The 18212-nt window shown below is 38.8% G+C and overlaps 1 protein-coding gene across 11 annotated transcripts in view; it reads right to left on the reverse strand.

Moving 5' to 3' along the window:
• STAG2 (STAG2 cohesin complex component) overlaps positions 1 to 18212 on the reverse strand; it is a 154308-nt gene that overhangs the window by 50291 nt on the left and 85805 nt on the right. For all 11 annotated transcript variants that reach the window (XM_059679421.1, XM_059679420.1, XM_059679413.1 and 8 more), the window contains 6 exons: positions 16911 to 17007; positions 12346 to 12422; positions 10708 to 10912; positions 3980 to 4131; positions 1987 to 2060; positions 547 to 670 (listed from right to left, as the gene is read on the reverse strand). In XM_059679421.1, coding sequence (XP_059535404.1) covers positions 547 to 670; positions 1987 to 2060; positions 3980 to 4131; positions 10708 to 10912; positions 12346 to 12422; positions 16911 to 17007 — 729 coding nt within the window. The remainder of the gene's footprint in view (positions 1 to 546; positions 671 to 1986; positions 2061 to 3979; positions 4132 to 10707; positions 10913 to 12345; positions 12423 to 16910; positions 17008 to 18212) is intronic.

Here is an 18212-nt window from a genome sequence, read left to right on the forward strand (position 1 = left end):
TTTTTTTGAAAATCTATTCAGAGAAATATTATTATGAAAGACAACAGAAGCACATTTCATATTGTTTTACTTTACAGAAAGTAATATTTGTAAGGGATATATACAAGGAACTTCAAAGCCAATGAAAAGGCAGCTTCAGAGAAATGTAGATTTATAAAAAAGGTCAGAAGTCAAGTTATAACTTACAATCTAAGATGCATATTTATTGAGAGGAATTTTTTAAAATACAGCACTCACATACTAAAAACCAAATTAAAGACTCTTCTTAGTACTCTAAGAAATGCCTCACTACCCCCACCTACATGATCCTAATGTTTCAGTATAAAAATAATTCAAGATTAAAGGCTAAATCAGTGGCCACGATTCAAAAATCTACAGGAATTTATGTGACAGAGATGATGATCTCATGGAGCATTCAGAACACAATATAGGAGACAAACCTATAGGAATGAAGTCCCAGATATACCTACATTCATATAACTCTTTTTGAATGAGAATTGTAGACAGCGATGCCTGTAGGTAGAGAGTCTGTAGGGCATATCTTACCTTATCATGCATAGTCCAACCAACATATTTTAAATAACTGTCATTAAGAAAAGCATCACTATACATTTTCATCCAAATGCCAATTTCTTCAATACAAATAGCTCGGATTTCAGCTATTGCATCGCTGAAGGAAGGAAACATTATGCATATTAGTGCCACTATACCCCAGGACTTTTTATTCAATAGATGCCAAATAATTCAAACCTACTATGAATATTCTACTATATAAAGTATTATTGGCAATTTAAAAGTAGAACTGGCCCAGCCAGCATGGTTCAATGGCTGAACCAGGAGGTCATGGTTCAATCCAGTCAGAGTACAGCCTGGGTCACCATGGTGGGGCATGTAGGAGACAGCCAATCGATGGCTCTCTCCCTCTCCCTTCCTCTCTGAAATCAATAAAAATATATTTTAAAAATAAAAATAAAAGTAGAGCTGAAGCATGTCCTCTGAATGCCAATGAGGTTACAATTTAGTTGGCAAAGCATAATTTTTCACCACATAAATATTTAAACTTAAATAGAACTATAAACAAAATCCATCCCCACCTTTTACGCCATGCCATATCACACACTTTTGCTCACACCTGCTGGGCATGGTGTGTTCAGAAGACAGCAGGCACAATGATCTGGTTAGAGCGTAATTTTCCAGGCACGAATTAGTTACACATAACAATGAGGCCAACCCCAATTTGGATTTGAATGTCAAACTAAATTATTTTAATTCATCCTGTAGGTACTGGTGAGTCATTGAAGGCTTTTCAGCAGAAAAATAATGCAACAAAAGAATGTTTTAAGGAAACTTCAAAATCTCTAGGCATGAGAATGATGAGGAAAATAGACAAAGGTAACTATGACAATAAGAAATGGACAAAGAATGAGAAAAGAATGGACAAAGGGACATTACAAAGGAAGTATTAACCTGATTAAATAACTGCCATGTTGAGGAAATGAGAAAAAAGTTGAATAAGAATGCCATCAACATTTAAAGAATAGGTGACAACAGAAATGGTGGTAAGATTATCTACTTTTTTCCTCTATTCATTCAAAATAGCAAAAGAAAACATCTCACATCTCTCCAAATTTTCCCACTGATACTCAAATGGAAGAGAGTCAGGAGTCAGTGTGTACAGGCTCTATTAACATAATACATCCAAAAGCAATGAAATATTCTATATGCTGACTCCTACTAAATAATAGTAGTAGCTTCCATTTGCTGGGCAGCTACAAGTCAAGAACAACGCTAATCCATTTTTCAGAAAGAAAACATCAAGTTCAAAGCAGTTAAATAATTTGCCTTGAGTGTGTCTCATTCCATGGAAGAACTTAGATTCTAACATTAACCTTTCGTCAACACTCTTTCCACTTACTTATACTGCCTAAACCACTTCCAAACTTGAATAGCGTTAAGAATTACATAGAAAAAACTGTCATGACTTACCGGTATCTATGTACAAACACTCCCTTAAATATTGCATTCATCATATTTTCTATTTCATCCTGATTTTCTTGAAGCTGAAAAAAAAGTTTCCTTTCAACGGTAATGGAAGACAACCAAAAGAACATCTAAAATTTGTTAAAGTACAAATGCAGGTCTCTCCAGTGGTTTAAGTGGTTACATCTAAACTTTAATTTCACTAGACAACAGTAAACACAGAAAAATTAACAGCTGTTGTATATCAAGTAAAATCCCTCGATATCTGGAATATTTGACTTGGCTTTTTTAATGTTTGGCTGGTAGATTAATTTTTCTAATGCTCACAAATTTCCATTGTATAAGTATATATAATGAAATCTGTTGAGTTTATAATAATACATATTACCTATTAAATAACATGTATGCTCATATATAAAAATATTAATATTTGATTATCTTGGCCTTTATATTCTGAAAAAGAAAAGTCATATTAACTAGTACCTGTTCAAAAAATAAAAGGGATTTGAATAAGATAACTTGTAAAAAAAAAAAAAGTCTCCCTGCTAAATTATTTTGAGGGAAAGAAGGCTCACCTGAAAAAAAATCAAGTAAACATTTCAAATCTTGGTTGACTTATGTACTCCATACATTTTTAATTTAGAGCTTGAGAGTTAAGAGAAAATGTTTTCAGAGCTTACAAGGTATAAGAAATCTGTGTTTTTGTAATTTTTTTCTTTTCATGAATATAATCTTGAATTTCTAAATAATGTTATCTTATGTTCATTAGTACAGATAAATAGTCAAAGGTACAGGTGGTCTTTTAATGTGTTTAAAGACTTAGTCCTAACCTAGAAGTATTAATATCCTGTATTTGCACAAGAATTCTATCTGCTCATCCTGGCCCTGGCCAATGTGGCCCAGTTGTTTAGGCGTCCTTCTGTGCACTGAGCGGGTTGCCAGGATGTCTCAGGATTGCAGCTTGATCCCTGATACGGGGTATGCAGGAAGCAGCATATCAATGTTTCATTCTCATATCAATGTTCCTCTCTACTTCACCCTCTCCCTTCCTCTCTCTCTAAAATTCAATAAAAATATTTTCAAAAAATAAATCTACTCATTCTGTGTTCACAATCTTAAATTTATGTCAAAGAATGAGGCCATTAATTTCAAAAAGTATGTTTGCCTAATAAATCATCTGATGAAATTAATTAAATTAAAGGGCAAAAAGGTCAGTTCTTCATTTCAAACTATATGAAAGCAATGAGGTATTTAAGCATCAGGGAAATGTGGGCCAAATTTTTCTAGCTTTTCGTGAGTCGAGGTATTTTTAAAAGTTATTGACTATTTCAGAAATAACTTAACTTTACATTATAGCTATGCCAGTGCCAAAATCAAGTAAGTAATTTATGGATTACCATGGCAAGTATTGTAACTCAGGAGTTACATCAGACTTTGCGCCTTTAGAAATAAAAATAAACATCCCTAGTATCAGATAGCAAAATATTATATCATCAATGAAGGAGGAATTTAAATCACAAATACAACATTGAAATATTTTATTTATTATTTAGGGTAAGGCTGAAAAATATTTTCCTCATTCAAATCTGAATTTAGCGGTCATTAATTTTAAACAAGTGCTTCTACACTACACAAAAATAGCCAACAACTGAGACACCATAAATAGCTTTTAAGTTATTTTTCAAAATGATTTCATATAAGTGAAACTTTATTTCATCCTGACAAGCTGAAGGAAGAAGTTCAGATATTTTTACAGAAGGGATGAAATACTAAGGCTTAAAACAATTTGTCCGATATGCCCAGGAATTCTTACTTGAAGCCTTGAACTCTTAATTCTAGTCCACAAATAAAGAAAATATACCCAGAAGGTTTTGCTGGCATGGATAGTCAACAAACTTAAATCTTTCAAAATATTTTATCTAATGAACTACCAAAGCTGTATCATTAATGGTGACCAAGTTGGTCACCTATTAATAGTGCAAATAATATATACGTTTACCTCTTTCCGCTTTTGTAGCAGGAGTTCTAGCCTCTCATTGGCTCGTTTCCCAATCATTTTATTCCGTTCTGCCTCATACTGTCTTTGTGTATTATCCATATTAATGCTAAGATTTAGTGCCACATTCACCAAAGCTGTCATCAACTTCATAGCTATTTTTAAAGGGAAAAAGGGTTAATATTAGTTTCACAGACAAAAAAAATTACAAATTAAGAAAAATTAAAAACAAAATGGGCTATACTACTTCTAAAAGAAAAGTAAAATACAGCTGCCACAAATGACAACAAGAAAACAATAGCTAATGAGTGTTAAACACTTAGTGTGTATCAGTCAGTTACCTATGTTATATACTTTTCATAGACTATCTCCTAATCCTTACAACAGCCCTCAAAATTAAGTACTATTATCCCCATTTCATTCATGAGGACACTGAAGATCGGGAGATTAAGAAATTTGCCTCTCAGAGCTGCCTCAAACAGATTGTCAAACTGCAGCGGGAAGGCCGGGGAGGGTTGGGGGGCAGGAGGTAGGGGGGTAAGAGATCAACTAAAGGACTTGTATGCATGCATATAAGCATAACCAATGGACATAAGACACTGGGGGATAGGGGAGGCTAGGGGACTGTCTAGGGCGGGGGGATAAAATGGATACATATGTAATACCCTTTGTAATACTTTAAGCAATAAAAAAATAAATAAATAAATAAATAAATAAAAAAGAAATTTGCCTCAGATTATGCAGTTCATTGTAAGTAGGATTCAAAACTTAGTAAACTGTCTCGAGACTATATATCCCCTCCAATGTTCTTTTTCAGAGACCACGATTCACCTTCAAAGTAACTGTGTCTCATACAGCAGTCAATTAGCTATCTCAGTAACCAAAGAGAGAGAGCGAGCCTGGGTGCTTTATATCAAACTATCTATATATATAAAGAGGTAATATGCTAATTTGTCCATCCCCGTAACGACCAATTTGCATATTGATGCACGCGCAGCAGGGGGCAGGCGGCTGGAGCCAAGTTTCCAGGGGTCTGAGGACAGTGCCTGAAAGGAGCCCGGACTGCAAAGAAGTAAGAGGAAGCAGACGCAGGGAGCTCTTCCAATCTCCCTGCCAGGACACCCTACCCCAGCCCCCGCACCCCTGAGGGGACAGGGAGGCTGACCCAGCCTCGGGGGTAGCTGCAGCCCGCAACTCCAACTCCCAATCTCTTCCCCCACCACTCCCGCCAAGGGCACCCACAACAATAGCACACTGGCGACCACCCATCAGTGGCCCCGAGCCTGCGGCCCACAGCTGCCGGGCCCCTTCTGCTGGGGCCAAGCATGCCTCTCCTCCCTACAACCCACACCAGTGCCTCCAGGAATGACCACTGCTACAGGGCCGCTGGCCAGAGCCCACCCCTCCAAGGGCTGCAGAACCCTCTGCAAAGCTTCCATAGCTACAGTCCCAAGAAAAAATCATGCCCTCCTTCCTTAATCAGCACCTGCTACCTGCAAGGGTACCCGTGAGCTTAAAAATTACCACCCCTTCCTGTTTAGACATCACTTCTTGATGAAACATTTCTAGGTATATTAGCTCAGAACCTCCTCATGACAACACAGTGAGGTAGGCGAAGAAGAGATTACAATTCCCATGGTATATGTGTATGTATTCAGAAATGAAGCTCAGAGAGGAAAAGTGTCAAGTCCACTGGTTCCCAAGATGCAGCACACACCCCACAGGGGGGGCAATTTGATTTTAAATGGGGGCAATTCAAGAATGAGTTAACAGTGAATTTTTTGCATTTCTTATGGTTCTAGGTGGCCTCATCTATGGTGTATCCTATATAATAAAAGGCTAATATGCAAATGACTAAATGGTGGAATGACCAGTCACTATGATGCGCGCTGACCACCAGGGGGCAGACACTCAACGCAGGAGCTGCCCCCTGGTGGTCACTGTGCTCCCACAGGAGGAGCGCTGCTCAGCCAGAAGCCGGACTCACGGCTGGCTAGCACAGCGGCAGTGGTGGGAGCCTCTCCCACCTCCGTGGCAATGCTAAGGATGGCCGACTGACGGCATAGGCCCACTAAGCGGTCAGTCGGACATCCCCCCCCAGGGCTCCTGGACTGTGAGAGGGCACAGGCCAGGCTAAGGGAACCCCCTGCCAAGTGCACTAATTTCATGCACCAGGCCTCTAGTAGTGTGTAAAAATGTTAGAGAATTTTACCAGTATCTGATTTCCTTTCATTTTACTCTATTACATACCATGGATACAATGGTGAAATTATGAAGAGCGTTCAGATGAAAATTAAAGTACAAAGAGTAAAGTATCACTCAATAAAGTGGTATTTAATTATGTGTGTGTTTGTGTATGTGTGTTTGTGTATTTGTAATCCTCACCAGAGGATATTTTCCCATGATATATAGGAATGGAAGGATGGGAAGAGGGGGAGGAAAAGAGAGAAAGAGAAAGACGGAAACATTGATGTGAGAGACACATCAACTGGTTGCCTCCAGCACATGCTCCAAACGGGGCAGGGAATTGAACCCACACCTGAGGTACATGCCCTTGACTGGAAATCGAGCCCGCAACCCTGCAGTCCTCGGGCTGATGCTCTAACCACTGAGAAAACTTTCCAGGGCTTAATATAATAAAAGGCAAATATGCAAATCAACCCAACAGCGGGACGACCGGTCGCTATGATGAACACTGACCACCAGGAGGCAGACGCTCAACACAGGAGCTGCCCCCTGGTGGTCAGTACGCTCCCACAGGGGGAGCGTCGCTCAGCCAGAAGCCAGGCTCACGGCTGGCGGAAGCCTCTCCCGCCTCCACAGCAGCACTAAGGATGTCCAACTAACAGCTTAGTTAGACAACCACTGAGCCGTCGTCAGTCAGACATCCCCCAAGGGCTCCCGGACTGTGAAAGGATGCAGGCCAGGGTGAGGGACCCCCCCCCCTAGAGTGCATGAATTTCATGCCCTGGGCCTCTAGTTTTAGTAATAAATTGATAACAGACCCTCTCCAGATCCCCACCTTCTGTTACTGAACTCTTGATCCTAAGACAAGACTCAATGACTGTGATTTAAAACTTAATAACTGAAGTATCTGACCATTTTATACTTTCTTTAGCTCACTCCAGACTATTTCTCAATTCTGGTTCATTACATGACTGAACAACATAAAACTATTGTAATTTTTGGCTATTGGCTCTCTTTAAAAGAGATTCTGAATTTTCTGCTGAGCTATTTCACATCCTCAGCAAACCATTTTGTCATTCTGATCTAAATTTATTCACCTCATACCATTATACTTATTTTAATTTTCTTTACCCATCAAATTCTTAACATTAAATACTACCCAATTTCTTAAGAACAAGATCACATTTATATTTTGTAACTTTGAATCTAAAAACAAAAAACCTATAGGGAGACTGTCTGCGTTTTATTTTTTAAAATAGAAAACTCAGCAGAAGTACATCTTTAATCACAGCTTTAATTATTTGAGAAAATACTTTAAAGAGAAAAATAATATTTCCACACTTTGAGAATGAATATATTTTGTAGACACTATACTATAGTAATACATAATTAACACCCATTTGATTCATTCAAACTGAAATAAAAAAGCACATATCTTATAATAGTGTATCAACAATTTTGCCTTTAGCATAAAGGAGAAATCAAAAGATTTTATCAACATCAACACCAAAAATCACTTCTAGAATTAATTTTCCAACTCCTTTTATTAAAATTTAAAAGTCAAAAAATCTGACTCAGCCTAAAGTTACTCAAAAACATAAGAAAGGTTTCCAGTGGATTTCCACAGAAATGGCTTGTCTTTGCTCACATTTCAGACTATCTTAAAATCTCTCAAAAAAGCAGCATCTGGCCTCTGCATGCCTCGTAACTATCACTAAGTAGCCCCAGGCCTGACACTAGCAGCAGCCAGTGTTGATTCACAGCTTGGCCTCTTCTGGACACTTCCAAGCCCAGCAGAAGTAGCAGCCATCTACAGATTGCTTTGGAGCACATACTAGGATACCCTGGGCAGAACACAGCTGGCAATTGACCTTGGCCTGTACCTCCCAGGAGGCCCCAGAACCAGTGCACCCAGTGGACAGCTTCAGATCATGTCAAAGCACCACCTAACCACCTCCAAAAGAAACATGCTCAAGGGGCAGACTCAGTGGGCACCAAAGACGCACTAAAGTAAATCCTGCTTCATAGGGTGGACCCCTGCACAGCTGATACTCCACAGTGGTCCCAACCAGTCCTCCACTCCTCATAGACAATTGGCCTGGGGGTAAATCTCCCTCACTGAGGTGCCAACAGCAATCAAGACTTAACTACAACAGGAGGGAGTACACACCCCACAGGGTGGGGGCACATCTGGAGTGCCCAGCATGGGTGATCCAGGAGTCTGTGATACTGGGCCCTACAGAACAACTATTACATTAGGCCACTATACCAAGGGCAAGAGACATAGCAGCTCTACCTAATACATAATATTCAAATAGATTTACCACAAGAAAATCATTACATACTAATACTAGACGCCTGGTGCACTTGGGGGGGTTCCCTCAACCTGGATTGTGAGAGGGTGCAGGCCAGGCTGAGGGACCCCAACAGTGCAGAATCGGGACTGGGGAGGGACATGGGAGGTTGGCGAGCCAGGTAGGGACCACGAGAAGGCTCCAGGGCGTGTCTGGCCCGTTTCGCTCAGTCCCAATCGGTAGGACCCTAGCAGCAACCTATGGGTCAGAGCGACTATCCCCTGGTGGTCAGTGCACATCATAGCGAGAGTTTGAGCGACCTTAGAATATCATTAGCATATTACACTTTAATTGGTTGAACGGAAGATCGGACGACGGGACACTTAGCATATTATTAGGCTTTTATTATATAGAACTAGAGGCCCGGTGCACAAAAATTTGTGCACTCGGGAGGGAGGGGGGTCCCTCAGCCCGGCCTGTGCCCTCTTGCAGTCTGGGACCCCTCAGGAGATAACGACCTGCTGGCTTAGGCCTGCTCCCAGGTGGCAGAGGGCAGGCCCAATCCCTAGGTGCAGCCCCTGGTCGGGCTCAGAGCAGGGCCGATTGGGGAGTTGGGGGCGCCGCCCCCTGTCATGCACAGAGCAGGGCGAATTGGGAGGTTGTGATGCCACCCTCAGTCACGCTCAGGGTAGGGCCAATTGGGGGGTTGGGGCACCGCCCCGTCACACTCAAGGCAGGGTCGATGGGGAGGTTGCGGCACCACCCCATCACGCACAGAGCAGGGCCCATCAGGAGGTTGGGGCGCTGCCCCCTGTCACGCACAGAGCAGGGACCATCAGGGGGGTTGGGGCTCCGTACCCTGTCATGCACAGATCAGGGCCGATCAGGGGGTTGAGGAGCTCCCCCCTGTCACGCACAGAGCAGGGCTGATCAGGGGGTCGAGGAGCTCCCCCCTGTCACTCACAGAGTAGGGCTGATAGGGGAGTTGGGGCACCACCCCGTCACACACAGAGGAGGGCGGATCAGGGGGTTGGGGCGCCGCCCTCTATCACCCACAGAGCAGGGCCGATCAGGTGGTTGGGGCGCCATAACTGTCACACTCAGGGCAGGGCCAATGGGGAGGTTATGGCTCTACCCCATCACACACAGAGCAGGGCCTGGGGGGGGGGGGGGCGGGGGGAGGGTTGGGGCGCCGCACCCTGTCAAACACAGAGCCGCAGGGCGATGAGGGGGTTGGGGAGCTCCCCCCTGTCACGAACAGAGCAGGGCGGATTGGGAGTTTGTGGCCCTGCCCCCTGTCACACACACAGCCGCAGGGCGATCAGGGGGTTTGGGCACTACCCCCTGTCACACTGATCCCGGTGCTGGGAGGCCTCACTGCTCCGATGACCCCGGTGCTGGGAGGCATATTACCCTTTTACTATATAGGATAGAAGCCTGGTGCGCGAGTGGGGGCTGGCTGGTTTGCCCTGAAGGGTGTCCTGGATCAGGGTGGGGGTCCCCACTGGGGTGCCTGGCCAGCCTGGGTGAGGGGATGATGGCTGTTTGCATCTGGTCACACCCCCTTTAGGGTGGGGGTCCCCACTGGGGTGCCTGGCCAGACTGGGAGAGGGTCTGAGGGCCGTTTTCAAGCTGGCGGGTGACTGAAGCTCCTAACCTGTCGTTTTTTCCTTTTTTTTTTTTATTCTGGGCCAGCTTTAGCTCTGAGGCTTGGCTCCAGCTATGAGACCTCTGCTGCTGAAAGCAGGTTTCTGGCCTTTGTTTACCTTCTGTATTTGAAACAATGTTGCGGTCCTGCTGGCTGAAGCCTAGGGTTTTGTTTAGCTTCTATATTTGTTACAATGTTGCTTGGAGTGCAACTGAGAGGCCGGCAAGGCAGGCGGGGAAGCTTGGCTTCCTCCATCACTGAAGCAAGCAAGCCTCCCTGTTCGCATCAGCTGCCTGGCTGCCGGCCGCCATCTTGGCTGGCAGTTAATTTACATATCACCCTGATTAGCCAATGGGAAGGGTAGCGGTTGTACGCTAATTACCATGTTTCTCTTTCATTAGATAGGATAGTATGCCTTCACAGAACCAAACTGAAATACCACCCCATTCCTGATAATTCAAGGGGGTTGGAAGAGAGGTTGGTGGCTTCCTAGTGGTTACTTTATAAATAAAATTAATTTGTGTCACAATTATTTCTTTTAATGGAAATCATTTTCATCTCTAATCTTGGGAAATACACAGAAAATATTTCTAAATACCAACCTGCCAGGGTGCTTGTATGTCGAAATGCTCTGACTTGTGAGTCAGACAATCCTGTAAGAAGTGAAATGACTGTATCCATCATGTATTCATCATATATGATACTATATTGACACTGCCGTACTAAGACGCCAATGAATTCACAAAAACTGGATTTGAATTTCTTCCACTGAGGACCGGCCATGGTAAGTGGATAATCTCCACTATCCTAAAACAAAAAGTTAAACAACCATTTCATATAAAACAAGTGACAATAAATTTTACTTCTTTTTGAAATACCCTAGACAGAAGCTAAAATGACTCCTTTATCTCACCTTTCTTTTCTAATAAAATCCTCAATGTAGGCAGGAGAACAATATACAAAGGCAGAAGTAAATAAAAGCAGAGTATCTCTGCTTTTATTAAATACCACATGAATATTCTGAATTCACTTTAACCAATGAAAATATTTGTCAATTATTCAGAGGTTTAAAAAAATGCCTCTCATCAAACCAAAACACTATTCTGATAAGCAAAGATACAATTATTAAATTTCTTTAAAACAAAAAGCAAACCAAAGTTATATTTTTAAATGCATTCAAGAGGATGAAATCATATTCTCAGCAATCTAACAGATTGATGTATGATTTCTAAATAATCAAAAGATTACCATGCATGTTTTCATTAGCTTCAGGACATCAAACAGTCAACAGATATAATCAACCAGATAATTTTTTAAAGAAATGAAATGTAGCTAGTATAGCCTGGAAAAAATGGACCCCAGATACTCTTCCATAAAAAGGTGGAATATTCTTCAATGTATTTACAGTGAGATTCTCCATAAATAAAAACAAACAAGTCCTTAAAAAAAAAAAGGTACCAATATCACATAGAATTTCTAAAAGAACTTCTAACCAGAGTATCATAAAGGCTTAAGATGATTTTATCAGTTTAGTAAAATTTTGTAACAAATTTTGTCATTAGAACAATATTTTTTATTTTAAGCTATGACATATGTAAGTAGTACTATTTTGCATCTGAGAATAAAGTCCTAATACTACTCCACAAAAAGGGTTGCTTCCATCTTTTCTGATTGGCTCATTTAAGTGGCTATATTAAAATATATCTTAATTGTTGTTAGCAACTTGATTTTCTAATTATTTTCAAACTATATATCAGGATTCCTACCTCGAATAGCTGTTTCCTTTTAGTAAGAAGGTTCTCACTAAAACATTTAATATAAGAAAGCTAAAATAATACCATTACTCATAATTACATCTTAACTATTTGGAGGCTAATTAATAGCACTTAGTGATCAACAAAGCTATTTTAATAACTCTTGTCTGACATCTTTTAAAATGGTCGTTGAGCCCAGCCAGCATGGCTCAGTAGTTGAGCATCAATCTATGAACCAGGAGGTCACAGTTTGATTCCTGGTTAGGGATAAGCCTGGGTTACAGATGATGAAGCTAATGCTAAGACAACTTGCCCAAGGTCACATAGCCATCATCTGATTGAAGCTGATGCCAAAGCTCTTATCCATGACACTAATATTCAGAATTTAAGAATACTTTCAAAAAGAAATTTTAAAAAAAGAATACTTTCAAGAGTAAATCAAGATCAACATGCATAAAATTATCAAAACATTTAGAGTAATGTTACCTCATCAAACTCTTCAGTCATTTTTCGAATTATTTCAGAGTTCTGCATATGTCTAAACATTTCTGCTGTGACAACTCCTGAAATTCCCAAGTGTGAGAAGTTAATACATGGTACAAAGAAATAAATAAAGAGAATTTTTCAGTCTTTAATACTAAAATGTCTACAGTCACATAATAAGGTGTACTTCTTCATCAAGTGACCTTCTCTGTGATACTCAACCCTATAAATAATGCACAAATCCCAATCTCAATGTTTACAAGAACCCTATACTTCCGACAGATATCTTTCTTCCTAGCCTTCACCATTTCTGCCTGACTTACTTTACTCATACCTATAATATGTATACAGGCTTAGTTCCTTTATAATATAAAACATACGTCATCAAGAATGAGGCAGCTTTCAGGGTAACATTTAAAACCGTAAGGAAGACCCTAAAGATAACAAGGGAAAGATTAATAATAGGAAGAGTTTACTTTAGCCAGTTTGCTTCATTAAGCACTACTCCATGTAAAAGTCAACTACATCCCATAAGCTTCAAAAAAACATAGGTTGTAGTTCCTGCCCATCCAGAAGCCCATAATCTAGTTGGAAGATTAAATAAAGAATAACCTAGCTCTGGCCAGGTGGCTTCGTTGGTTGAAGTATCCTCCCATACACCAATAGGTTGCACGTTCAATTCCTTGTCAGGGGACATACGTAGGTTACATGTTCCATCCTTGGTCGGGGTGCATATGGGAGGCAACTGATTGATGTTTCTCTCTCACATCGATGTATCTCTCTCTCTCTCTCTCTCTCTCTCTCTCTCTCTCTCTCTCAGGCAACTGATTGATGTTTCTCTCTCACATCAATGTCTCTCTCTCTCTCTCTCTCTCTCTCTCTCTCTCTCTCTCTCTCCTCTCCCTCTCTCTCCAATAAACATATCCTTGAGGGAGGAAATAAATGAATAAATAAATATATAAGCCTAGAAAGGGAAGGAAGGAAAATATTAAGTATTATATAATAAATGCCCTAATGAATGGCTATGCCAAAAATGGCTATAGTTCAGACCCTCACAAGAAGATTGAAATCTGATAAAGACATTCAGAATTTTAAAGGAGGATGGGAGGAGAGAAAAAAGGCATCCAGGATATATTTTGTCTTGTTTTTAATTGATTTTAGAGAAAGAAGGGAGGAGGGTAGGGGACAGAGGGATGGGGGAGAGAGAGAAAGAGAGAGGGAGGGAGGGAAGGAGAAACACTGATGTGAGAGAGAGAAATATCAATCAGCTGCCTCCTGCATGCACCCCAAACAGGGATGGAACCTGCAACCCAAGCATGTGCCCTGACCGAGAAATGAACACAGCACCTTTAGGTGTACAGGACGATGCTCCAACCAACTGACCCACATTGGAATTTCTAAGGAAAAGTTTTAAGTCGTAGATAAGAATTTCTAGAGAAAAGTTTTAAGCAATAGATACTGCAGAGAGGATATGTACTTGAATTTCCTCTGATGGGGTGTCAGGTTTTTAAAAAATTAAAATATTAGATTTTAAAAACCCTATTTCTATTGATGGATTATTTATTCCTTGCCAGTTTTATAACTGGGAATACCATAAATATAGTAACATCTAAGAAAAGAACGTCTTAATATAGGAAGATTAAATTTATTATGAAAGGGAGATATTTCAACTGCCAAGCTAAATTCTGTATATGCATGTACGTGTATGTGTGTATACATTTAAAAACAATAAATATCATATTCTCTTTCCAACCCTAAACCTGAAAAGAACAATTGATACTTGAGCCTCCTTCTCTATGGGCATGCAATTTAAGACTTTCCAGTAGCACAACAAAGCCAGCAGGGGTAGACCAGTAACTAACATCCAAAGAGCTTCCTATGAGCAAGCCACTTCACATATGATTAGCCAAGGTAACATGCCCATGAGGCAGGTACTACATAATCTTCACTTTACAGATGAGGAAAATAAGGCTAAGGAAAAGAAGTTAAATAATTTGTCTGACATTATTCATCTACATCATGCTGATCGCCCGCAGGGGAGATCAATTTCTAGTGGTGCTGTGAAAGAGCCCGTACTTAACACAACATCAAAGAGAACCAAATGCCTGTTTAAAAATATTAAAACATTTGGAAGAAACCATCATTTCCTTGGCTAAAGAAACACATTCTCAAAAAAACTTTGTAAAGGGTTTTTAAAATTCTAATCTAGAGTTATGGCTATAATCTTCAGATATCTTCCCATAACTTATGCCCAGGTGCTGTAACTTGGCAGTGCTAGAAGCAAAGTAACTCAATCCCTGAAACAATTCCTATGAAATAAACATTTATATGTAAATAAACCTCAAAGCAAACATACTGCTTACATTTTGACAAATGTCCAATTCTGAAGCTCTTCCTCTCATCTCATAGGCCATATAACTGCCCTAAACCTCACTACATATAACTCCAGAACACCAGGCCAGAGCCCACTGCCTTAAAAGTGTGGGAGACATGAAGCAAGACTTCTAAAAACTGGTAAATTGAAAAGTAACAGTTGAGCAGGAAAGAAAGAAGGAAACAACAGTATCACCAACCACAGAGCACCTCAATAGCTGCAGAAGGCACAACTGAAGTAAAATAACTGATGCTCATAATGACAACCCTGAGTCCACAGGAAAAGATTCAAGTATACTGGATATACTTAAAGAAGTTTCTAACTCATTTATAAAAGAATATATCAAAATAATTTTGTGTTTTGAAAGTACTTAATGACCTTAACTTTGATTATATGGTAAATTTCCTTTAGTGGAGCTTTTTTTATTCTAAAAAAAAATATTATGGCAGTATTTTAAATCTATCTGATACTCTAAGTTTTCAACACATTGAATTTTTACAAATCTTGATAGCGTGGTTTGTGACAAGGTATATCCAAATGGTGAGTTGGCGAGATTCTGACTTACAATCACACTGATGCCAGGAAATGAATGAATTGGATAAAGAAAAAATGCTGTTGTCTATGGCCTTGTTTTAAAACTTCAATTCAGAAGCCTCATTAGGAAACTAAAACTGACAAAACTATGATATAGCAGAAAATATTGAAGATAAAAAATTCAAATTTAAGTCATCAAATTATTTCTGGCACCTGCTCGGTTGTTCTGCAATTAACCTTCCATTTTCAAAAAAAACATAAAAAGAGAAAGGACATAGTCCTTGTACCTAACACAACAAACAGGTCCCTATACACTTATACTGCAGAGAGATGGACTAAGCATAGACAAAATATTAATATATCTCATTTTTAAGAATTAATCTGGCTCATCATATTGTCATCATAACAACACTTTTTCTGAGCAGTCAGCAGATTTTTCTAATATTGATTTGCAGCTACTTTTAACTTTTAAGACAACTAGGCAAGTTTCTATACTTTAAAGTTAAGACCATTTTTTTAAATTTCTGAAAACTGGACTACATTAATGGCATTATAAAGATCATGGACTGAAGAAGTTAATATATTTATCAGGCCTCATATACTTAACATTTAATATGCACACTGCACTGAATGTTGTGATCAATCTTAAATGCATCAGTTCTTACAATGTTACTTGTTTTCCAATTCTAATGACAGTATTTTTTAAGGACTATAATCAAATGAAAGGAATAAACCTAAGTAAACTGTGGGTTTTTTTTGGGAATTCTTTCTTCAGATATAAGTCAGTCATTCTTTAGCACCTTAACTTCTTAGATCTATTTTTAAGCAACCCTCCTGATTTCTAATGCCCATGTTTTTTGGTGCCATTTTCTTTAAAAAATGCAGCACCTTTATAAAACTATGTAACATTTATTTCCCTGGGCATCTTCTAGAATTAGGATGGGCCAAGTGTTAGGGAAACATGGGACAGATCAAAACCTACCCATGATCTTAACTGACTCATGAAATAATCCACATGAGGATGTATCCTGAACTTACATAATTTTATCCTCTAGCCCAATATCTGCACTAATATTTGTACCTGGGAAGATATTTCTGTATTTTATATTTTCCCCATTTCTACTTCAAAATATTTTTACACAAAGTAAAAACATTTTTCACAAGACTCCCACTCCCCAATCCAGTTTCTCTACCTTTGAGAAGACAAACTGGAAATTTCACCAATACCTTGTTTAACTTACTTATCTACTTAGTTATTACTTACTTACTATTATTCATGGTACTTTTTAATTCCCTAAACTTTACAATTCCCTGCCATATGAACCTATATCTCTTCATTATCTTCCTCCTCCCTTCTTAATCCATTTCTTTGTTCCTAAAACCAGATGCTGAAAGTGGGAAATATATCTAATAAAAGTAACATAACAATTATAAATTGCCAAGTTTTAGTTAACTTCGCATATGAGTACAACTGTCTCAATAGAGTTTCTTACTATGTTCTTTGCTCTTTTTTTTCTTACATATTATGTATGGTTATAATGCAAGAAATCCAATATCTTGGCATTATTTTCCATGTAAAATGTTAATATAGCTTTAGGTGGAACAAAAAAGACAAGACCATTTAAAAAATATTCTGTTTCCAAAAATAAATATATCTTACCTTTACAGCCTGAACACTGAATGAAAAAGTTGATGAGGTCAAGAAGTGCTATATCTCGGTCATGCTTGTATGATTCTATCCAATCATCTACCACCGACTACAGTAAAGGGGGGAAAAAAAATTAGCTTTTTCTAATGTTCTAAAAATTCAGTTGGATTTAAGTAATTAAAATTCAACATTAAGTGGTATCACATTACTTCAAATTAACATATACATACTTGTACATAAAAAGTTAAAGTTAAATTTGAATCATAAAATAGAATCAAATTCAGTAAAATTATCACCTGATAAAGCATAATTACTTTTTCATTTCTTAGTGACATTACTAAAGATATCCTAGAAAATATTAAAAGTAACACCCATATTTCTTTTTTACTAAAATATTATACTAAATATTAACATTGAAATGGAATGAAAATAAATTTTTAAAGGAGTGAATGACTGGGTCAATGAGGAAATGAACAAAATAATTTTTTTTCAGCAGTGAGCCCTGATAATCCTGTATTAATAAGAAAGGCAAACTGAAGATTAAATAACAACAGATTAAAGAAAGGACAGGCAGCTCATGGATCTTGAGACTTAATATTATTAGACGATAATACTCTCCAAATTGATCTAAAGACTCAATGCAATCCCTATCAAAATCCCAGCTGGTTTCTTAGTAGAAAATGGAAAGCTGATCCTAAAATTATTATGGTAATGCAAAGGATGCAGAACATCAAAAACAATCTTGAAAAAGAAGAACAAAATTAGAAGATTCACACTTCATGACCTGAAAACTTACAGTAATCAAATTATAGTACTAACGTAGGGATAAATATGTAGATCCAATGTAATAAAACTGAGGGTCCAGAAATAAAATCTTACACTAATGGTCATTTAATTTTTGACAAATAGGACAAGACAAATCAATGGAGAAAGAGTAGTCTTTTCAAACAATGTTGCTAGGATAACTGGATATCCATATGCAAAAGAATGCAGCTGGACCTTAGTTCACACCATATATTAATAATTAATTCAAAATGGATCAAAGATATAAATGAAGAGCTAAAACCCTAAAACACAGAAGTAAATCTTTGTAACTGTGCATTAATGAAAGCCTTCTTAGATATCAGACCAAAAGCAGAAGAGACAAAAAAAAATGAATTTAATTTATTCATAATTAACTTTTTGTGCTTCAAAAAACTCCATATCAAGGAAAAGAGAATCTACAGAATGGGAGAAAATACAGGGTGTCCCCCTAAAATGTACACACACTTTAAAAGCTGATACGTCAATTTTGAAAATTTAATATATCTTAAT

Source organism: Myotis daubentonii, chromosome X (genome assembly GCF_963259705.1).
Source record: "Myotis daubentonii chromosome X, mMyoDau2.1, whole genome shotgun sequence".
NCBI classification, from domain to species: Eukaryota; Metazoa; Chordata; class Mammalia; order Chiroptera; family Vespertilionidae; genus Myotis; species Myotis daubentonii.